Source organism: Macaca mulatta, chromosome 11, assembly GCF_049350105.2.
Source record: "Macaca mulatta isolate MMU2019108-1 chromosome 11, T2T-MMU8v2.0, whole genome shotgun sequence".
Taxonomy (NCBI): Eukaryota; Metazoa; Chordata; class Mammalia; order Primates; family Cercopithecidae; genus Macaca; species Macaca mulatta.
The window spans coordinates 131,975,429-131,999,499 of NC_133416.1; the positions used below are offsets into that span (position 1 = coordinate 131,975,429).

The 24,071-nt window shown below is 56.6% G+C and overlaps 1 protein-coding gene across 1 annotated transcript in view; it reads right to left on the reverse strand.

Moving 5' to 3' along the window:
• Positions 1–24,071, reverse strand: part of LOC144332672 (uncharacterized) — a 67,262-nt gene that overhangs the window by 23,185 nt on the left and 20,006 nt on the right. The window contains exon 5 of the mRNA XM_077953109.1: positions 1,805–1,851. Coding sequence (XP_077809235.1) covers positions 1,805–1,851 — 47 coding nt within the window. The remainder of the gene's footprint in view (positions 1–1,804; positions 1,852–24,071) is intronic.

Genomic DNA, 24,071 nt, shown 5'->3' on the forward strand with positions numbered 1-24,071 from the left:
GTCATGGTCTGTCTCCGGGCTGCACACCCAGGCTGTGTGGTGTCATCCAAGCTCATCCAACCCCAGCCCAGGACGCCTTTGAATGTGGCCTGACACACATTTGTAAACTTTCTGAAAACATTATGAGACCTTTCTGTGATTTATTTTTTTTTTTTTAGCTCATCAGCTATCATTAGTGCTAGTGTATTTTCTGAGTAGCCCAAGACAATTGTTCTTCCAATGTGGCTCAGGGAAGCCAAAAGATTGGACAACGCTGGTGTAGCCTGTGGTTCCCAGGCTACCTGTACGGTGTGCAGCTGGACTGACTCCCACAGGCAGCTGAAACCCAGTGGTACACTGTGTATCCAAAGGAACAGTAATAGAAAGGAATAATTCAAAGGAATAGAAAAGAAACAGTAAAAATGTGGTATTGTCCGGGCATGGTGGCTTACACCTGTTATCCAAGCACTTTGGGAGGCCGAGGCAGGAGGATCACTTGAGGTCAGGAGTTCGAGACCAGCCTGGCCAACATGGCGAAACCCCGTCTCTACTAAAAATACAAAAATTAGCCAGGTATGGTGGCACACACCTGTAATCCCAGCTATTAAGGAGGCTGAGGCAGGAGAATAGCTTGAACCTGGGAGGCAGAGGTTGCAGTGAGCCAAGATCATGCCATTGCACTCCAGCCTGGGCAACAGAGCAATAACTCTGTCTCAAAAAAAAAAAAAAAGTGGCATTATAATCTTATGGGACCACTGTCATATATGCGGTCCACCATTGACCAAAACATCGTTATGCAGCACATGACTGTATTTGGAACAAGAATGAAATCTCCCGACAGCAGCCTGTGATGAGCCAGAACACACTGTGTGCCCGCCGTGTGCCCGAGCCTCCACGTGCACGAGCCCGGCAATGCCCTTGGCAACCGTCTGCCTGGCTGGGAAATGAGCACTCCAGGAAAAACCTGCTGGATTCCCTGGGAAGGGTGAGAAGGGGTTCTTTGCTTCTGGCTCTTTGCTTCCAGCTGAAAGATCTGGGACAGGTGACCAAGCTGTGCCTCAGTTTCCTCACTTGTAAAATGAGGCTAAGCACCCATTCTGGAGTGTTGCTGGGAGGGTCACGAAATGGTGTGACATGTGAAAAGCACGACCTGTGATTATGACTCGTGAGGCACCTTCTCGGGCCAGGCACTGCTCTCTATGAGCGTTAATCATCACAGCAACCCTACAAGGGGAAACTGTTATTGCTCTCCAGTCTACAGATGGAGAGACAGAGATACAGAGAGATGAAGCAACCTGGCCCCGGTGCCCAGCACAGAAGTAGCAGTGACAAGACTGGGACCCAGGCCACCTCTTTGCCTGCTGGGTGCTGGGCGCAGGGACCACAGTGGTGGTTCAGCCTGAGGGCTTCCTCCGGCACCCAACACCCAAACACCTGGGCCCATCCACAGGCGCCACCCTGGCCAAACCTGCAGGCCCACCACCAAAGCACAAAAGCAATATGACCGAGAACCCCGGAGCCCAGGGAAACCCACCCTCCTGACACTGACACTGTCAGAGACCCTCCCATCTCTCAGGCGCCATCAAAAAATCACTGCACCAACTCAGCCAGGAAACAGCCTGTCCCCGGGGGACCCCGCAAACTGCCCTAGTTGCTCGCTGCACTGGACAGCTCTGACATGCCAGACCCCACACGCCCCCCGAGGCCCCCACCACACACTCCAGGCCGAACCTGGCTCCGGGTAATTCCAGACCCCCTTCCCACGAGAAGGTCCAGGCAGGATGAACCTCCTGGGGACACCAAGTGGAGACAGACATGAACCTACCAGAAACTGCCTCCAGCAAGGCTGTGTCCTCAAAGACGCAGGGAGACCTGTGGAGAAAACATGGGTTTCGTTACCTGACATCGCATGTATGGGGTTTGGCGTGACGACATCAATGTGCAGGGAAAAAAGACCATGTCTGCCGTCGGGGCCCATGCGTCGTAAGCACTGGGCCAAGTATTTCTCCATGACAACCCTGTGAGGCAGGTACTGCTACCTATTTGACAGAGGGAGACTGAGGCTCAGACAATCAAATCTCATGCCCAAGTTCTCAGAGCCGGGAAGTGACAAAGCTGTGATTTGATCCCAGATTGTGGATTTAAAGGCAGTCCACACCCTGGCAAGACCACCAAGGGGTCCAGGGCCACATGGCCAGGCTACTGGGAAACTGCCCCATTACCTACCCAGAGGACCCCACAAACAGGCGGATGGGTCGACTGACACCTGAAGGATGGTGTCGGGGGACGGGGTGTCTACTATTCTCATACAAGAATTTATTTTTGTGTTTGGTTGGTATTTTGGAGTGTTTTTGTTTTTGTTTTGGATACAGTCTTGCTCTGTCACTCAGGCTGGGGTGCAGTGGTGCAATCATGGCTCCCTGCAGCCTCAACCTAAGGCGATCCTCCCACCTACGGCTCCTAAGTAGCTGGGACTACAGGTGCTTGCCACCATGCCCAGCTAATTTTTGTATTTTTTTGTAGAGACAGGGTCTCACCATGTTGCCCAGGCTGGTTTCAAACTCCTGGGCTCAAGCAATCCTCCTGCCTTGGCCTCCCAAGATGCTGGGATTACAGGTGTGAGCCACTGTGCCCAGCCTCATTTAAGAATTTCTGAGTTACCATACAAAGTCAAAAATAGTGAAATGACAGCTAGTATCCAGAATACAGAGGGGACACCCACAAATCAATATGAGCCAGTCAACCCAGCAGCAGACAGGCAAAAGACAACACAGACACTTTCACCAAAGAGTATATACACATGGCCAATGAGACACGAAAAGATGCCCAATGTCATCAGTCCTTAAGAGAGGGCAGTTAACACCACGAAAGACCACTGCTCACCCATGCGGATGGCAAACATGAAACAGACAACATCAAGTGCTGGTGAGAAGAAGGAGCGCCTGGAACCCTCACCCGTTGCCGACGGGATGCAAAATGGAGCAACTACTTTGCAAAAACAGTTTGGCCGTTTCTTATAGTTAAACACATGCTTGCCGTATGACCCAGTAATTCAACTCCTAGGTCTTTATCAGGCAGACATGAAAACAGCCACACAGACTCACGCACGAATGTTCACTGAAGCTTTATGCACAATCGCAGAACTGAAAACAACCCAACGGTCCATCGACAGGTGAATGGATAAACAAACAGTGGTGCATCCACACCACATGACTCTGCAATCAAGAAGAACAAAGTGCAGATACACAGAACCAAGGGGAGGAATCTGAGACTCAGGCTGTGTCCAAGAAGCCAGATTTAAGGCTGCAGACTCTGTGGTTCCATGATAGGATTCTGGGGAAGACAAAACAACTTTCACATTTGTACAGAGGCCTGCAGAGGTCGTCAAATACAACAAAAAGAATGTCATTCCCACAAAAGTTAGGACGCCAATCACCTCTGGGGAGAAAGCAGCCCGTGGCTACAAGGTGATCCCTTTATAATTGTTCGCTAATTTGCACCGAGGGGTTTATGCATTCTTTATCGTGTTAACTTCTGCATGAAAAGAACAAGTAAAAAATAGTACAGCGGGCAGAGCACTGGACAGGGTCAGTCTCAAGTGGGCCTCTGGGAAACCCGTTCTCCACCCCGTGCCGAAGCTGAGGGATGGGGACTGGCGGGGCCAGGGCTGCCCACTCCCACAAGGCCGGGGGCAGTTGTGTGTAGTGCTCAAGCTCTGAAGCCAGGCTCCCCAGGTGCCAATCTGGCCTCTACCCCCTCCTAGCTCCTAGCTGTGCAACTTGGAATGAGCAACTTCACCCCTCTGAGCCTCAGATTGCCCGTCTCTAAAATGGAAATGATGATTTAAACAACGCTGACCCCACAGGAATGCTGTGAGCGTGAAGTGCCCTCAGCGCCAGTGTGTGCCACTTCGAGTGCTCAGCTCTTGCTGGACATGGCTCCTACCCCCACCAGGGGCTGGCAGCCAAGCTCCTAGAGGCCAGCCCTCTCCAGCGCCTGGCAGGCCCTCAGGCCCCAAGGAGGGAGCCTTTGAAAGGGCAGCTGCGGGCAGCTCACAGGGGGACAAGCCAGCGGCTTCTTTCCTGCCCTTTTTTCTTTTTTAAGCGCTTTTTTCACTACGATGCCCCCAGGCTTGGCACTCGGTCCTGCCATCTGCGTCAGCTCCAGAGACAGGCCCTGCGGGAAGGCTGGAAACAGGGAGGGCCCGGGCACATCTTCACAGCCGCCCTCCCCAGCTCCCGGAAGCCTCGGTGGCCAGACACCTGCAGCACGTCCCGTCATGGGCTAGGACAGAGCCAGGCCTGGCAGGCGCTCTCCCCGGGCACCAAGAAGCTCTCAACCTCCACCTGGGAGGGACAGCTGGGAGATCAGACCCCAGCTTCTCCTAACCTGCTCCCAACCCCAGACAGCTCAGCCTGCAATCCCCAAGAGACAGAGTCCCAGGGTGTCCCGGTGGCATGGGGTCAAGGCCAGTGGCGGCTGGCCCCAGGGTCACATTGTCGAGGGGAAACAGGGAATTTCCCAGCAGTGATGGAGTGACACATAGGTCCAAAGAGAGGTTCCCAATTTAGAAAACTCAGCAGGGACTTCCCAGGAGAGGCAACCTGTCACACTGGCCAGAATCCAGAGAGATGACTGAGGGGCCAAGGGGCGGCGAGCGCTGGGCTGAGGTGGGAAGGAACCCAGGGCCCAGGCTGGAGCAGAGCCCGCGGGAGAGGAAGAGAGGGGAGGGCTGGAGGCAGCAGGGGCGGGTCACGCAGGGTTCTGCAGATGGGTTTTCTCTCCAAAGCAGAGCACCTTAGGAGAGTTATGAAGGCTGCAGAGGGGCAAGGTCCCACTCCAAAGTGGAGATGCATCCGGCTGTGGAGCGCGGGTGAGGGCGGAAGCCACAGCCAAGGGAGAGGTCACTGTGCCAGTCCGAGCGAGTGATGTGGTGGGCAGCCCAGGCTGGGCGCAGCGAGGTGGGAGAGGGGCCGGCAGGAAGAGCATTCCACATTAGAGTCCGAAAGGCAGGCAAGGGATGGTGAGAATCAGAGGCCCGCTCCTCCCCTCCGACCCTGGGCAGAGCTGGTGGGGGAGGGAAGGAGAGGGTGACAACATCCACTTCCTGCACAGGACCCTTTCAGGGACGCGGTCATCCCGTGCTCCTGGCCAGGAAACTGCTGCTCTGAGGGAGGACTCACCCAAGGCTACACGGCAAGGAAGGGAGTGAGCGGGGATCCAAATCCAGGGCCAAGTACTTGAGCCATGGGGAGCCAGGGCACCAGGGCACCAGGGCACAGGGCTGGCAGCATGGCCCAGGCTGCCCGCGAGCGGCCAGGGCGTGCGCAGTGTGGGCCGCAGTGTGGACCAGGCCCCGTGCCTCCCTGGCTGCCGCACCTGTCAGGGCTTCCCAGGCCAGGCGTCTCCCAGCTCAGCCCCGCAGCGGTGGGTCTCACTCACTGTCTCACGCTTCCCTGTGCTCACAGCCACCACTCACTTCAAGGCCACAGTAGAACTTGCTCACTCTGCTGCACTCACATTCACACGTTCACACCTGGTTCACGCTCACCGGCTCGGGGCCACCCACACACATTCCAGCTCAGGCCCAGGTCCACTGGCCAGCTCTGCGGGCCCTCCCCGCGCGGCGTCCCCTCCACCTCCTATACGCTCACTGGCCCCCAGCAAGCTCCCATGCTCCCCCTCACTCACCCTCACCTTCCCAGGCTGGGGGAACCTGGGCACCCACCTTCCTCTGAAGCAGAAGGCTCAGTCCACCCGCAGCTGTAGGAAGGGCCAGGCCTCCATCCTCGCACCCCTGGGGCTGGCCAGGCTCGTCTCCCAGCAAAGCAGATGCATGGGGAGGAGCAAGGACCAGTTCCAAGGCTCTCCTCTGCCAAGCCCACTGTGACCACTCATGGCCCACAGGCTGAGACTTGCCCCCACCTGCCACCGCCCCCCTTGTCAGCTCCCAAACAAGCCCTATAAGGCCCACCTCCTGGCATTGGCTTTTGCCCTCAACTCCACCAAACACACCCTCACCTTGCTCTCTACCCTGCTGGAATCATCGCAAGCACCATCTTTTCCTCCTCCAGGAAGCCTGCCTGGCTCACCCCAGCCACAGAGGCCAACCTGACTCATCCATTCGCCACACTCAGAGATGGGAAGCCACCACTGAAGGCCACACAGCTGCAAGAGACGGAGCCAGCCGACATGCAAACCCAGAGGCAGCTTCAACATGCCTCGACCAGGACACCATCAACCTTCAGTCGCTCAACAAACAGAAGGGACAGACCCCCTGTTACCCGCCAGGTACAGGGGCGTGACTGTAAACACAAAAGATGAGGGCCTTAGGGTCCGAGGTCACACATACCCACACCCGAACGCCCTCCAGTACATCCATAAATGAGCAAGATGATTGTAAAGAGTGGCCCCTGGAGTGACGGACATAAACCATGGCAACCCTGCAGTGGTGGGAGGGAGGGCAGGGGGGGCAGAGGGGGCCTCCTGCAGGAGGAGACACTGGAGCCAAGCACAGAACAGCTTGGCTGTCCATAAGGAAGGAAAAAAGAGCACTCCAGGCAGAAGGCACAGCTTGTGCAAAGGCCCAGGGGCAGGAACCAGCTCAGAGGATTAGAGAAGCTGGGGCAGCCAGAGGGCTGGGGAGTGGAGAGCTGGAGAGGGCTGGGGAGTAGAGCTGGAGGGGGATGGAGGTGGAGAGCTGGAGAGGGATGGGGAGTAGAACTGGAGGGGGATGGAGGTGGAGAGCTGGAGAGGGATGGGGAGTAGAGCTGGAGGAGGATGGGGAGTGGAGATGGAGGGGATGGGGGTGGAGATGGAAGGGGATGGGGTGGATATGGAGGGGGATGGGAAGTGAAGAGCTGGAGGGGGATGGGGAGTGGAGCTGGAGGGGGATGGGGAGTGGAGATGGAAGGGGATGGGGAGTGGAGATGGAAGGGGATGGGGAGTGGAGATGGAGAGGGTGGGGAGTGGAGATGGAGGGGGATGGGGAATGGAGATGGATGGGGATGGGGAGTGGAGATGGAGGGGGATGGGGGAGGAGACATAGGGGGACAGGGAGTGAAGAGATGGAGGGGGATGGGGAGTAGAGAGCTGGAGGGGGATCTGGGGTGAAGAGCTAGAGGAAGATGGGGAGTGGAGATGGAGGGGGATGGGGGTGGAGATGAAAGGGGATGGGGAGTGGAGATGGAGAGGGATGGGGTGGAGAGCTGGAGGGGGATGGGGAGTGGAGCTGGAGGGGAATGCGGAGTGGAGCTGGAGGGGGATGGAGGTGGAGATGGAGGGAGATGGGGAGGGGAGATGGGGAGAGGAGATGGAAGGGGCTAGGGATGGAGAGCTGGAGGGGTATGGGGAGTGGAGCTGGAGGGGTATGGGGAGTGGAGATGGAGGGGGATGGAGAGTGGAGATGGAGGGGGATGGGGAGTGGAAAGCTGAAGGGGGAGGGGGTGGAGAGCTAGAGGGGGATGGGGACTGGAGATGGAGGGGGATGGGGACTGGAGATGGAGGGGGATGGGCAGTGGAGATGGAGGGGGATGGGGGAGGAGATGGAGGGGGATGGGGGAGGAGATGGAGTGGGGTGGGGAGCAGAGAGCTGGAGAGGGATGGGGAGTAAAGATAGAGAGGGATGGGGAGTGGTGATGGGGGGTATGGGGAGTGGAGATTGAAGGGGATGGGGAGTGGAGATGGAGCGGGTGGGGAGTGGAGATGGAGGGGAGTGGGGATGGAGCTGGAGGAGGAAGGAGAGTGGAGCTGGAGGGGGATGGGGAGTGGGGAGCTGGAGGGGGAGGCGGTGGAGAGCTGAAGGGGGATGGGGAGTGGAGAGTTAGAGGGGGATGGGGAGTGGAGAGCTAGAGGGGGAGGGGGAGTGGAGAGCTAAAGGGGGAGGGGGTGGAGAGCTGGAGGGGGATGGGTGCTGTGTTCCTGGCCACAGGAGGGGAGCCACGTGCTCCAATGGAACACATAACTGAGTAGGAACAGTGTGGGGCAGGGCCAGCGAGGACGCCTTTGGGTCAATCCCTGAGGGCTCCATGGAGGCATCAACCTCTTGCCCTCTCCAGACCCAGCCTCAACGTCTTCCTGCATGGAGGATCAGAACTGTGGGGCTCCAGCTTGGTGTCTGGACTCTGGCACCTTTCCCACCAGACCTGCGGCAGCCACAGGAACAGGGTTGGCCATTGCCTCGGGGCTCCTGTGCCTCCAGGACCCATGATTACTCAAGCCCAGGGCTCAGTACAAATCCTCCCTTTCAGCCCAGCCTCCCCTGAGCAGTGGCTACACCGGCCATAACAGCCACACCCTCAGCACGGCCACAGGAGGGGCATCTTCCAGAAGGGAGAAGAACGGGTGTTGACCGAACACCCACAGTGCCCACAGAGACGGGCGAGGTGGGCGACAGCAGCCAGGCTCCACTCCAGGCCACCTCTGTACTGGGCACCGAGGCCAAGATGCTCAGTGCCCGCCCCAGGCCCTAGGAACCTGCCAGGCCAGCATGAGCCAGCCTCAGGGCATGCTCTGCAGAAGCTCTAAACTGGACCCTGCAGACCCACAGATCAGACCCTGGCCCTCAAGGGGCAGGCATGACCCCCAGAAGCCTTCCCTGCAGGGTGGAGTTTGGGAACTTCCGGCACAGCACAACCCCGGTGCCCTGAGACGTGGAGGCGGCTCACCACCCTCCCAGGGCTGGCCAGGGTCCACCAGGTACATCTTCCCACACGGGGTGAACAAGGAGCCTCCCCTGTCCCCTGCAGTGGTGTCACCTGGTCTCCGTTCCTGTGGTAGCCAGCAGCCCAGACAGCCAGAGCGCGAGGGAGGCAGGCTCTGCAGTCCTTCCATTGAGAACCCGCGGGGATATTTTGTTTTCCTTCTCCAGTGACAGCCGAGGCAGCCCGCCCCAAGCCAGTTCTCCTGGAAGCTGCGGAGGCAGCCACCCAGAGTTCACCAAGGTCTCAGTCCCCTCTGGACTGCAACAGCCAAGGGCGGGGGAGTGGGCGAAGATGAGGGTCACAGCCTCTCTCCCTCCCATCCCTCCTCCACCAGCCAGGGCAAGGGCCGCCAGACCAAGGCCAAGGGGGCCGGCAGCATGGATGTGAGTGATCAGGGCCTGCAGTGGGACCAGCAGGGGGGTGGGGATGGGCCGAAGCCCCGTCCAGAGGGGGACTGAGGAGAAATCCTGTGCCCTGCCCGGGAACACATCCCAGTCCCAGGGCCACCTGTCTGCTCCCAACAGGGGAGGCTGCAGTGACACCAAGCACAGCGACTGGGGAGGAGCCACTGCAAAAATCATGACAGCGATCATCACAATAACAAGAACAGCCCTCACTTCCTGCCAGGCCACGTGCATCTCCACTGCCCGGACCCCATTTCAGGGGTGGGGAGACAGACACACACGGGGGTCACCTGCTCCAGCTCAAACAGCCAGCGAGGGGCCGGCAGGTAGGACCCCGAGCGTGTGACCCTCTGCTCTGGGCCGCTCCATTCTCCACCCCGACAGCGCCCTGGATTTAGCAGGGCCTAGGCTTCCCAGAAACCTCGCCGCCCATCTCCTCGCTGCGGGGTGTGGGGCCACCATCGGAGACAGCAGCCAGCAGGAGCAATTAGAGGCCAGGAAGCAGCCAGGGTATCGACTGCTTTCGGGAGGGAAGGGGGACGCGGGCTCTGTCGGGGTGGCAGCAGCCTGGCTCACGGCCAAGCACGGGCCACGACATGGCAGGGAGCGCAGCCCAGGCCCGGAGGCCACGGAGGCCCCACGCGGCAGCACAGGGAGGCCATCTGTCCGTCCACCTGTCTGTCCAGTCCCATCACCCTCATGGGCACCGACAGCCCCGAGGGGCCTGAAGCTCAGGGTTTCACTGCCTCCTCACAATGCTCAGCCCCTTACGATGATTAGCTCGTTTAAGTATTACAACCGCCCCACATCCTGCCCCTGTGCAGATGGAGGCAGTGAGGCAAGAAAGCCCTCCCAGAGAGTTCCCAGGACGGGGGTCCACACTCAGCGTCAGCCAGCACCAACGACGCCGCCTCTGCCCGGCACCCCCCGCCCGAGGAGCCCCAGCAGGGGGGAGATGAGAAGGGCCTCTATGGCAAGGGTGCACCGGGGACTGCTGGATGAGACGGAAGCTCCGGCCCCACAGTGACCCTGTCTGTAAAAGAGGAACATCACAACACCTGCCTCACAGTATGTTGTAAATTAACTCAGGTTTAGCCCCACAGACAGGCAGAGCAAGTGCCCCAGAATGTCAGTTGCTGGCTTCTCCCAGAGAGGCTGCCCGACCTGGGGGCCCCCGAATCTGCAGCCGAATAGAAAAACCACTGTGGACCCTCCCCAGCCTCTGCCCCAGGCTCCCCACCCAGGAGCAAGGTCTGGCCGTTAGAGGCTCCCTGGAGGGCGGGGGCCCCATCCGCCAGGAGCAATTAATTGCTAGGTCAAGAGATGGTGAAAGAGATTTGTTACGAGGGCCTGGGGACATTCAGGGTGGGAGGGTGGCCCACACTGATTCAGTCGCCCCACCTTCCACCTCACAAGCAGGCTCTGCCCCCACCCCCAGGGACATCCTCCTCTGCCTCCACACCAGCCCCGACCCAGGGTAGGTCAAGGACGTAGCCCCAGCACCCGTGACCCGCTCCCAAGGGGGACCTGCTTCCATCATTCAGCCGGTGCCCACACACAGGAGGGGACAGCCAGGCACGAGTGGGGCTGACATACAGTCCCCGGGGGGCCTCAAATGGGCCTGAGACCCAGATCAAATCCCTGAGCCATGGCATCCTGGCAGGAGACCGCGACCCCTGTGTGTGCTGCTTCACTTCCCAGAGGCAGTTTCCTCGGTGGTGAAAGGAGGCGATGACATTAGGCTAAAATCAGGCTGGCTCCCACTCCAGCCCTAGTGCTGTCATTTTTTAAAGCCTGAGGAAGGTGCCTTGCTTCTCGGAACCTCAGTGTGCCCATCTGTAAAACGGGGATGATGCCAGGGACTACTCTGAAGAGAAACTTACAGCCTGGCACCCAGCAGTGCTCAGCTGAAGCTCACCATCGGGATTCACCAGGCCACCTCCCCAGGGCCCCTTGCCAGCCTGCAACCCTACTGAGACACCAACCAATGCCCCCAGCACCTCGAACACCCAAAAGCAGAGCCCCCTGGAGGCCATGATGAGAGGACTGGATGAATGAGCCCACCTTCCCTGCCTCCCACCTCCGCAGCAGGCCCAGGGGAAACATAGGCTTTGGTGACCACGAGGCGGGGGCCAGAGGTCAGTGACAACAGAAGCCCCCAGAGACAAGGCAGCCCCCCACCCAGATCCTCCATGGGCGGGGCTCTGCAGGAGCCTCTGGTCTGGAGGGGTCCGAGGCACAGGTTTCCCCATGAGTCCCCACCAGCTTTCGGCCCCTGGTGTCCACACCCAATCCCTCCACACCAACCCACCGACACACGGGGCCCCTTGAAGCCCCCACCACACAGATGGGAAAACCAAGGCCCAAGGACGCCAAGCAAGGGGAGCTCAGCCCAGGATCTTTCTCACATCCCAGTGAGCTCAGCTCAGCTCAGCAGGCGCTCAGAAGCCCAAGTGGCCCAGCTGGGGTCGGGGCCCTGAGTCAGAGCAAGAAACGCAGCAGAAACTGAAACAGCCCAGTGGCCCCACACGCGCCACAGAGTGAGCCACGCTCATTCCCTGCGCTGCCCCGTGCTGGGAAGTTCCTGCTTCTGTGGCCAGGGTGGGGGTGGGGGATGAGTGGTGTGGAACAGCCTTTCGGCCTGGGGACCCTCTCTGGACCCGGCAGATGAGCCAAGTTCCATGCACACAGGCAGAGCTGTGAACTGGCCCCACCCCAGAGTCTCCGTGTCACCCGGGACACATGCAAAGCCACACACTACCAAGGGCAGCAGTTTAGGGGTATGCGTAGGGACAACACAGAGAGGCAGAAGAGACCCATCCCAGGCATAGGCTGTTTCTGCTCCCTGGCAGGGCTCAGCCTGCAGCAAGGCCACAGAGCGCAGGTCTTGTGATCTCAGGATAGGGTCTGAGACCCGGGTTCAAACCCCAGCTGTGCTGCTTTCTAGCTCTGTGACCCTGAGCATGTGACTTAACCCTTCTGAGCCTGTTTCCTCACCTGTAAAATAGAAACTCAGCTCACAGGGCTGACTCAGAGGCTCAGTGAGCAAATGCCTGCCAACAGTAACAGTGAATGCCCAGCATACAGTAAGGGCTTAATAAATATGTACAGCAGTCCCTGCTTAGCCGCGGGAGCTTTCCGAAGTTTCAGTATGGTGGTCTGAAAACATTAAACGGAAAATTCCACAAGTAAACAACTCATCCATTTTTGGGTTTTGTTTGTTTTTTTGTGTTTTTTTTCTTTTTTTCTTGCTCTATTGTATAGGCTGGAATGCAGTGGTGCAATCTTGGCTCACTGCAGCCTCCGTCTCCACCTCCTGGGTTCAAGTGATTCTCCTGCCTCAGCCTCCTGAGTATCTGGGATTACAGGCATCCGCCACCATGCCCAGTTAATTTTTTTATTTTTAGTATAGTCAGGGTTTCACCATGTTGGCCAGGCTGGTCTCAAACTCCTGGCCTCAAGCGATCCACCCACTTTGGCCTCCCAAAGTGCTGGGGTTACAGGCATGAGCCACCACACCTGGCCTTTCCTATTTTATTATTAGTTATGGTTGTTAATCTCTCACTGTGCCTAATTTGTAAAGAAAACCTTGTCACAGGTCTATACATGTAGGAAAAGATGGAGTGTATATAGGGTTCCATACTGTCTGCAGCTTCAGGCATCCACTGGGGATCTTAGAATATATTCCCCAAGATTAAGGGGAGACTAGTCCATCTTTTTCAGTTCCCACATTTTTCAAATGGAGATGAAATTCACATAACATAAAATTAACCACCATAAAGTAGGCAGCTCTGACATTTAGGACATTCCCAGTGCTATGCAACCATCACCTCTATCTAATTACAAAACATTTTTATCACCCTAAAAGGAGACCCCATCAACATGGAGTAGGTTCTCCCCAGGTCCCCTCCTTCCAGCCTCTGGCAACCACCAATCTGCTTTCCGTCTCTGTGGGTTTGCCTGTTCTGGGCATTTCATGAAGGTGGAATCATACACTATGTGGCCTTGTGTGTCTGGCTTCTTTCACTCAGCATCATGGTTTCAAGGTTCACCCACAGTGTAGCACACATCCGTACTTCATTCCTTTTCATGGCTGAATAATATTCCATTGTGTGGAGAGACCAATCATATATTTTTATGTGAGAAACGTGTGTTATAAAGAATACATATTCATATGTAACAACATATATATAAATGCACATACAGAATGAGATTTAATTCTAAAATTTGTAAGGTTATAAAATAACCATAAGAACTCTGATGATTTGGAATCTGGTGAAGGAGCCAGCCAGCGGGAGAGAGCGGCCTGGGGTGGCCAGGCAGGTCCCCTCCTGTGGGAACTCTCCTCCGCTCTAACTCCCCTCCACATCACATCAGGCCTCCTAAACGTGCACTGAGCTGAGACCTGAATGGCAGCAAGGAGCCAGCTGTATCGATATGCAGGGAACAGCATTCCAGGTGGGTGGAACAACAAACACGAAGGCCCAGAGGCAGATGCAGTCGGTGAGGGCTGAGGAACTCCCAGGCGGCCTCTGAATTTATTCTCAGAGCAGTGGGAAGAGAATGGAGAGCATCGGGCCAGAGGCTTAAGAGTCTCATGGTCCTTCTGATGGGATCCCTCTGGCTGCAACTCAGAGACCAGACAAGCGGGACCAGAGTGGACTGGGGACCTGGAAGAGGCTACTGTAGTCATCCAAGCCAGACAGTGACAGGGTGGGGGGTCCATCATGGTGCCTGGTCTGCCATTCTTTTCTTTTTGTCATTATTATTGATATGAAAACAGAGGGTCTCAATGGCAATGCTGTTACCCCCCCAAACATAGTTACTGTTTATTATTATTGTTCCATCTCACAATAACAGCATATTATCTTTACTGTTCCTGTTATTTTTATCTGTGCTGTTAGGGCGGGCTGGGGGGGGGGTCTCCATGGCAGGGTCCCTACCCCAGGGATGTTTCTGGCTGCCCCATGACTGGCTCATGGCCTTTGGGACAGTCCCACTCCATAAAAGTCACCCTCCCTACACAATTTTCAAAGACCTGGCCATTCACAAAAACCCGCCAGAACCAGTCCAAATACTAGCTGTTTCTTAAATGTCACTCTCCTCTCCCTCCAGCACCGCAGGGCTCTGATCTGCTTTCTCACGAATCCACGCTTACTCATTCTGAGTGGGAGCCAGCCACTCCTCCCTCTCGTTTCCCCTTACCCGACGGTTGGGGCACCGCACAGATTTTTGCTGTTGTTAATTCTGAGCCGAGTCTGTATTAAGGAAGAATTTCAGTGCCCAGGAGTAGAGGGGATTTTCCAAGTCTATGGGGTAAATATTGTCGGGGTGGTTGGGATGCGGTGTGGCGCTGAGCCAGGGAGCTAACCTCTCTGAGCCTTCGTGCTTGCCTGGCAATGACGACAGCTGCTGGATCACGAGATCACTGAGAGGATCAGATGAATTCACGCGGCATGTGCAGGCACTGAGACGGGCAGCATGCAGCTGAGGGGCTGGCGGTGGGAGGGGCAGGGCCGTGGCTGGAGGAGAAAATCCCGCACTCCCCGCTTGGCTGGGTGACCCACTGCCCGCCTGGCTTTTGAGGCGATAAGCTGCCTGCTCAGGTTCATGTTCGGGATCAAATGAACCCACTTAATCCCCTTAGTGATCTCTGCTGCGCTGGCTCCTTGGGGGCCTGGGGAGGAAGGCAACTGAGCCCCCTGGAGTAGAGACCCCACCCGCGAGGCCAGGCACAGAGAAGGCGCCAAGGGCTTCTGCCCCAGCGCCAGGGCACAGCAGGCTGAGGGAGCCCCAGGACAGAAGTGGGCACACATCATGGGCTCACCATCACAGTCGCAGTGACTCCTGACTCCCCACTGCAACCCAGAAGGTAAATGCTATTATGAACGCCCTTCTCCAGCTGGGGAAACCAAGGCCCAGAAAGAAAACAGCCCACCCGAAGGTGACAGAGCTCCTCGCCGGATCACCAGCAACCCATCAAGATAACCTTATCCCATTTCACAGAGGGAGAGAGGGCGGCAGGAACGGGGCCTTAAGTCACCACCCCATCCCACTGGGAAGGCAGGGGTGGACGGGCAGAGTCACGCCTGCCTAGGGGAAGTACACACTAGGTACTTACGGGAAGTAGTGAGTGAACAAAATCTACACGCTGGGCGCGGGCTCCAAGGAAAACACCTTCACGGGACCTTTCTCCCCTCCCAAGGTCCCTCTCTAAGATCCTGTATCGCAGGGGTCTGGCGGGAGTGACTGTGACCCCCAGAGGGACAGTAGGCAAAGTCTGGAGGCATTTCTGGCTGTAGCAAAGGGGGCTGAGGTGCCACTGGGGTCTGATGGGTGGAGGCAGGGTGTTGCTAAGCATTCTGCAGCAGCCAGAGCATTCCCTGCAACAGAGAATGACCCAGCCCCCCAAAACTCGAACAGTGCCCAGCCTGAGAACCCTGCCGTCCTTACCAAATGCATGAGAGGGTCAGTTGGGCACCTACTGTGTGCAGGGCCCCCATGCAGGCCACAGTCAAGAAGACGAGGTCACAGAGCTCAGAGAGGTAAGGCTTCCTGCCCCACCTAATGGAAGGAAGGCAGAGGCGGGACCTGAACCCAGGTCCCACTGACTCACAGCCCCACCCCAGCTGCCAAATACCTGCCCCATCCTTCAGGAGTCTAACCTACTGGGTCTAGAGTGGGGGCTCCGGAATCTGTATATTTCATAGCCCCTTCCCCCTACAGCCACTGGCAGGGGGAGGATGGTGAACGGGGGAGGACGCTCAACAGGGGGAGGACAGTGAACAGGGCGAGGACAGTGAACAGGGGTAGGACAGTGAACAGGGCGAGGACAGTGAACAGGGGGAGGACAGTGAACAGGGGGAGGACAGTGAACAGGGCGAGGACAGCTCTGTTCCTTTTCATCAGAATCTACACTGGCCAGGAGGCTGGCAGTCTGTCTCTGGGGGGTAGGAACATGGTTGTATTTTTTTATGTGCAAGCTTTTCGTTCCTTAATTTTCCAGCTTATAGAGAACATATTTGTTCTGCTTCTAAAAACCAAAAACAGTCTTTTATGTAAAGCAGCTGCCAAACCACATGCCCAGACTGGCCCTGGGTGGCTCCACTAGGACCTGGCAGGGAGGGACCCACACCTCAATGGAGAGAGGACTGACCCAGCAAAGCCCCCATGAAGCACCCCTGGCACCACCAGGAGAAGCCCGGAGCTGGCAAATCCACTCACCACAGCACCCAGGCACCCAGAGGTGCTCGCTAGAAAGTCCCCGGTAGCCCCTTCCCACAGCAAGCGCCTGATCAACCCAAGTAGCTTTCCCCAGGAAACACACCAAGCACATGTCACATCCCCATGACAAAATACTATAAGAAGTTAAAATTAGCCAACTGGATCCAACTGCACCAGCACATGGTGAAAACCTGTAATCATACAGATAAAAATAATGATAGCTAATGCCACAGTTCTGGATGCTGTGTCTATTACCCTTCTAATTCTCAAAACAATCCTAGAAGGTGAGGACTACTTAGGTCCTCATTTCACATATTAGGAAACTGAGGCAGAGTCATGTGATAAGCTGCGTGAGAACACAGTGTCTAGAACCACACAGGTCTGCCGCTCGTCTAGCCGAGAAAACTACTGCACCAAATTATATACAAAGCTGTCAATACTCGACTACTCTTGACCTACAAAACTAGCAGTCATACAGCTCCCCCAGTAGCAAAGAGGAGAGCAGCACGCGCAGATCCATGTGTCCACAGACAAGGCAGGTTCCCAGGCCATGCGGCGATACACAGAGGTTCCTGGAAAAGCCCAGGCCCCAGTGAGAGGCGGTGGCCTTCAGGAAGGCGACTCCCGTGATTTGAAAGTCACCTGTCATTTTTTCTCTTTTAACAAAAAGCCACCTTAGCTTACAGCCCCGAGTTTGGCGTCCTGGGCTAAGGCTCGACTGGCCTGGTCTCCCTCTCTCCTCTCTTCCCTGGCCGCCTCTTTGCCCCCAAGACCCCACACAGTCCGTGACAAGCCGGCAGTCCTCCTCAGGGCCTGGAACCTGGAGTCTCTTCCAGCAGCCCAGGAGAACCTCTCCCCACTAAGGATCCAGTTTCACTTAATTGCAGGCTTCAGGTTTCTGCATGCAGGCCCAGAGGCCTGGGGGCAGGAGGCCGTTGTCTTCCTCTTTTTAATAAGCTGGAAGGCAGCAGCATGTGCCCTGCTGTTCTGAGAATCCGGAACACCTGCCCCTTGGGAAAGGCCGAGCTCCAAGAGCCCACGTGGGAGACCCAGCCAGGAGAAATCAACTGTGGTTTGTCATGGGACATGCTGGGGACACATTTTTTTTCTGGACAACCATTGGGACCAGGTACCCCAACTGGATTTAAGGGATTAAAAAAAAGAAAAAGAAAAAAGGGGCTGGGTGCAGTGGTTCACACCTGTAACCACAGCACTCTGGGAGGCCAAGGCAGGAGGATCTCCTGAGCTCAGGAGTTCAAGACCAGCCCGGGAAACATAACGACACCTCATCTTTACTAAAAATCAAAACAATTAGCCTAGCCGAGCGTGTTGACATATGCCTGTAGTCCCGGCTACCCAGGAGGCTGAGATGGGAGGATTGCTTGAGCCTGGCAGGTCCAGACTCCAGTGAGCTGCGATTGCACCACTGGACTCCAACTTGGGCAACAGATTGCAAGACCCTGTCTAAAAAAAAAAACAAAACAAAACCATGAAAGAAAAGAAAAGAAAAAAGAAAGCACAAATGTCTCTCTGCCTCTCTGTGTGTTTCTTTTGCATTTTGGTTTTTCCCCAGCACAGCCCTTTACAGTTTGCAGGTTTCTCTCTTCACTCTGTGCTCTTCAGCCACAGTCCCCAGGTCAAGGTCAAGAAACTGAGGGTCACTTAATTCCAAGGTCACCCACGGTAGGAAAGCAGCCATTGTCTCCATGGCCACATCACCCACGGCCCTGTTCCCGGTTGCTGGTTCACAGGGAAATCACAGGCTCTGTGGGGACAGCAAGCGTCCTCTACCCCTGTGACAATGACCACAAACTCGGTGACTTACAACAGAACAAGTTTTTGGGGGGTTTGGGGTTTCTTTTTTTTGGTTTCTTGAGACAGGGTCTCACTTGGTCACCTGGGCTGGAGTGCAGTGGCACGATCACAGCTCATTGCAGCCTCCAACTCCAGAGCTCAAGTGATCCTCCCATCTCAGTCCCCTGATTAGCTGGGACCACAAGTACTAGCTGGGACCTAGCTAGTTTTCTGTATTTTTTGTAGAGACGGGGGGGTCCCACTGTGTTGCCCAGGCTGGTCTTGAACTCCTGGCCTCAAGCGATCCTCCCACCTCGGCCTCCCAAAGTGCTGGGACTACAGGCGTGAGCCACCGTGTCCGGCCAGCATGAGTTTATTACCTTACAGTTTTGGAGGTCCGAGGTCTGAAATGGATCTAACAGAGCTAACACCAAGGTATTAGTAGGGCCGCGTCCAGTCTGAAGACTCTAGGGGAGAACCTGTCCATCACCCTTTATGGCTTCTAGCAGCTGCCTGCACTCCTTGGCTCATGGCCCCTTCCCCATCCTCAAAGCCAGCAGTGCAGCATCTTCAAATCTCTCTGACTCTGACCTCCTGCCTCCTTCTTATAAAGACCATTGTGATTACATCCAGCCCGAGCAGATAATCTAGGATAATCTCCCATCTCAAGGTCAGCTGGTTAGCAGCCTTAATTCCATCTGCCACCTTAAATCCCCTTTGTGGCATAAAATAATATATTCACAGCTTCTGGGAATTAGGACATCGTGCGGCTTAACACGGGCTTCAAAAACAAAAATCTTTAGGCCTCTAGGGAACTCCCAAGGCCCCACCCCACAGATCCTGAACTCCCACCAGGGTCCACGTGCCTCAGTCTCTCCACTGCTACACAGCATGGGCGGGTATGCCCAGTGCCAGCACCTGTATGTGAATACACATCCCCAGCAGTGCAGAGTCCAGCGTCTGATGAAAACGTGATCGGACAGAGCCCTGTGGCCTATCACTAGAGACGTCCCTCTCCAGATTAACAACAAAGAATTTATCAATACTTTTTTTTTTTTTTTTTTTTTTTTTTTTTTTGAGACGGAGTCTCGCTCTGTCTCCCAGGCTGGAGTGCAGTGGCGCGATCTCGGCTCACTGCAAGCTCCGCCTCCCGGGTTCCCACCATTCTCCTGCCTCAGCCTCCTGAGTAGCTGGGACTACAGGCGCCCGCCACCGCGCCCGGCTAATTTTTTGTATTTTTAGTAGAGACGGGGTTTCACTGTGGTCTCGATCTCCTGACCTTGTGATCCGCCCGCCTCGGCCTCCCAAAGTGCTGGGATTACAGGCTTGAGCCACCGCGCCCGGCCTTATCAATACTTTTGAGCAACGTTTTTTTCCTGACCAGTCACGAATGGCCCGATTGTACAGCCCATGCTCTAGTAAGATCCATAAGAAATCCCCCCACTGCTGAAACCTACGCTTCCCCTGCATGCCAGGTTGCAGAAGGCTTTGCAGGGTACAGCTGAGCTGCTGCGGGGCACCCACAGGAGGAGACGTCCAAGAGCCCGAGCAGCATGTGCCCCCACTGTGCAGGTGGTGTCCCTCCAAATGGGGAGTGGGGGAGCTGGGGAACCAGAGGCCACCCAAAGCTGCTCAGGATGTCCTTGGCATGGTCAGCACCCTCCCCTGCAGCTCCCGGTGACTATGCTCTCACAAACCCCCACTCAGGAGCCAGCGCCCCGGGGCAGGCCAAAAAGGAACAGGGCGAGCCCTGCCCCACAAGCACATAATGGCATGAGCGACATGAACCCTCGAGATGCTTAAAGACGACCGAGGGCACGACAAAACACCTTCCTTGCTTCAAAGCCCTTTTGCGTCTCTTTCCTGCCAGAGGTGCCGCGAGGTGGCATCGCTTCCATTTCACAGGTCCCAGAGACGCTGTGCAAAAAGTCACACAGCAACCCGGCATGGCCCACCTCCCAGTCCGGGGCCCTCCAGGCAGTTCCACATCGTTATGGCCCTCCAGCCTCCCACCGCCCAGCTGGGCATCCAGACAGGAATATCTCCTATGGGAAGCTCCCCTCCCCAGGTTCCCTTGGTGCCCCCTCCCACTCAGCTCCCCTCTCTCCAAGGCAAAAGTCAGGTGCCCCCTTCTCAATGTCAAACCTCATGCTGCGCCCTCCGCACCTCCAAGCACCCAAAGGCACTCCTTACGGCACCGCGAGCACAGAGGCGGCCTGGACTCACGGACAGGGGCTGTGACACAGAGAGGGCAGCAAGAGCCTGAAGGTCACACAGCAAACCAGAAAGCACACACCCGACGCACAGCACGCTTCCACTTCCACGTTCCCACTGAGGGCCGCACAGTTCCGGGAGGCGCTGCGGCAAGGGGGCAGCGCCCAGGGCCCAGGTGCCGGGAGATGCAGCTTCCTGCCCGCCGCTGCAGCTGCTATTTATAGCCGAGCAGGGAGAAGCCAAGACAGCCAGGGTCAGCTTCCTGCACGGCAGAGCCGGCCGCAGCCTGGGAGCCTTCGAGGGTGACCCAGAGGGGAATGGGCTGGGTCAGGGCAGACATGGGCTTTGATGTCCAGGATTGGGCACATGGTGGACCCAGGACTGTCCCCGGTCACTCCCAAGGGCCACAGTCCAGGGCAAAGGGATGAAAGCACAGAATGGACCCTGCCCATGACAGTTGCCCACCAAGCAAGGAGCTTAGGAGCTGTGTGTCCTAATCCAATGATATCACCACTCTGTGCCTCAGTGTCCCCATCTGTAAACAGGGAAACTAACAGTTCTGGCCACACTGGGTTATTGTGAAGCTTAGATGAGCTAAGCCAGGTGGTGAAAAGCAAGCTTGCCTGCATCCTGCCAGCTCAGGGCCCTCTCTGGAGCACCCTCACCTCTGCCCCTCCCTGCTCAGACACCAGACAGCAATGCTGGGGCAGGGGGCACCCCTGCACCAGGACACGTGCGAAGCAGCAGCTCTCTCTACTATACCCTCCAGTGTGTGCACAGCTTACAAAGCCCAGGGAGCCCGAGCAAGTGGCAGGCACGGGGGCATCCCAACCAAGCCCCAGGACACAGCGGTGACAACGTCCACAGGATGTGTACATGCACGGGTGTCATCGCCATAGCAGTCCCAAGTGTCCACTCCCCTACACACCGGGGACTGCAGTTACCCCCATTCTACAGATGCGAAACAGAGGACAAAGTGACAGAAAGAACTACGCTGAAGAAACGCAGAGCGGCCCCCTACCCAGAGTTCGCTGAGGTCTCCTACCTTGGCCGAGGTCTCCTATCTTGGCCGAGGTCTCCTACCTTGGCCGAGGTCTCCTATCTTGGCCGAGGTCTCCTATCTTGGCCGAGGTCTCCTACCTTGGCCGAGGTCTCCTATCTTGGCCGAGGTCTCCTATCTTGGCCGAGGTCTCCTATCTTGCCAAACAGCAGAGAAGTCTTGCTGGCCCTGGGAATCCGCCCAGAAAGCTTGCAGTGGGTTTGGACCCCCCAGAACTTACTTGGTTCCTTGGGGAGAGGAGCAAGGCCAGGAAGGATCCGCCTCAGGCCACCCATCCATGGGAACTCGGGTTTAAAGTCCCTCCCTGGTCCCTGGGGTCGCCTGGTTGTGATGCCTCAACTTCCTCCAAAAATTGGCAAAGGGAACACCCACACGGCAAACTGAAAACAGTAAGCACTAGCCCAGCCCACACGGAAGGCTTCTCTGTGCTCCCAGCGCCAGGCAATAAGCACCTTCATGTAGGACCTCACAAAATGCTCAAGACAACCTCGAGAAACGAGGAATCTGATTATGACAACTTTATGGATGGCGAAATGGAGGCATGAACGCTGAATTAGGCAAAACTTGGTTCTTCCACACCCTGGCCGCTCTGGGCCTCTCTGGGCTTACGTTCACCCGTGGAGCTCAGGGGCCAAGTGCAGTGCTAGCAAGGGGTGGTCACAGCCACCAAGGGAGGGACAGAGAGGGAATGGCCACAGACTCAGTGACTTGGAGGCTCTGCGGGAGCAGAAGGGGGCCACGGGCAAGGGAGGGTACAGGTGTTAGGCACAGGGATGAATGGATGGATGACCTGGGACCCCCGACGGGCACCAGGGCACGAGGTGAGGACATGCCCAGCCACAGCCCAACACTCAACACATCCACGAGGTACCCACGATGTACCCAGCACTGCTCTAGTACCTGGGAGACAGACAGACATCCCCACCCTTGTGGAATGTCCATTCTCACAGGGATGACAGACAACAGCAAGATGACAAACGTGTGAAACCATCATCAGAAGATGGCACAATGGGAAACAAGTGAGGGAGGGAGGGGAGAGGGTGCAATTTTCAATATGAAAATATCAGGCCAGGCGTGGTGGCTCATGCCCATAATCCCAGCGCTTTGGGAGGCCAAGGCAGGTGGATCACCTGAGGCAGGTGGATCACCTACTAAAAATACAAAAATTAGCCCTGCGTGGTGGTATGCGCCTATAATCCCAGTTACTCAGGAGGCTGAGGCAGGAGAGCTGCTTTAACTCAGGAGGCAGAGGTTGCAGTGTGCAGAGATCACGCCACTGCACTCCAGTCTGGGCAACAAAGCAAGACTCTGTCTCAAAAAAACAAACAAACAAACAAACAAAAAATTCAAGAAAAATGTCAAAGGAATGAGACAAGGTCTGCGGACACTGGGAAAGAGTGCTCCAGCAGGGCGAGTGCAAAGGCCCCGCGGCAGAAGCTGCCTGGTGCATTTCAGGAGAAACAGCGAGGCCGGTGTGGCTGAAACAGAGTGAGCAAGGGGAGCAGATTGCAGAGGACAGGCCACGCGGGGGCAGAGGGCAGAGCCTCAAGGCCCAGTTAGGGAATCGGCTTTCAGAGCGGCAGCAGGACTGTCCTGCCCTGGGTTTTGCTGCCCTGGATTTTCCAGGCCTGTCCCTGGCTGCCGCGTGGGGTATGGGTCTCAGGGTGACCAGTGAAGAGACAGTTGTGCTGGGAGCCGTGTTCGCTTCTAGAACTGCTATAAACAAAGCCCCACACACCGGGGACTTAAAACAACCCACTGTTACTTTCTCACAGTTCGGGAGGCCAGAGGTTCAGAATCAAAGTGTTGGCAGGGTGGCTCCTTCCGGAGGCTCCGTGGGGGCGTGTCCCGAGCCTCCTCCCAGCGGTCCCTGACACTTCTTGGCATCCAGCCACATGGCTCCAGTCTCTGCCTCCATTGTCGCACAGCCTTCTCCTCTGTGTCTTTTTGTCCTCTTATAGGGACACAGGCCACTGGATTTAGGGCCCAGCCTGCTCCAGGATGACCTCTTCCTAATTAAACGCATCCACAAAGACCTTGTTTCCAAATAAGGTCACAGCCTGAGGTTCCGGGAGGAACATGAATGGGTGGGAAGGTGGCAGGGGCACTGTCCAACACCATGCAGCAGCCTAGGCCAGGGCACGATAGTGACAGAGGATGCGAAATGGTTAAAAAATATCCAGGAGGGTGGCAGATGGCGTGGGTGGGTGGCGTGGCAGGTTAAAGCAAGTGTCTCCCAACTTCTCCCGCTTGCCTTCCTCCCCTGGTTTACCCAGCAGTGGGCATCACCCAAGAGCCACTGCCACACAGAATCCCTCCCAAATCCTGACCCTGTGGACCTGGCCAAGCCCCCAGGACCCTGGAAAGGCCCCCTGACTCCTGCCAGGCTCCAGAGGGCAACATCCCCTGCAGGCCCCCATGCTGATAGGCCTGGCCCAGCCTAGAGCTGCATCCTGCCCCCACCCCACCCCGCAGGCTCTCCTCTTTAGCCTCAGGAGCAGGGCTGGCACCAGGCAGGTTCCCATGGTCACAGAGACGCTGTAGCCACACTGGGGCCCCAGCTCCCCGAGGGTCTCAGCAGGTACCGCAGAGTTCAGTGTGAGGACAAACAGAGTCCTTCAAGGCCCTCCCCTGTGGGTCTGGCCTCTTGGACTAATGACTTAAGAGCATCCCCAGACAGATCCCCTGGGTCAC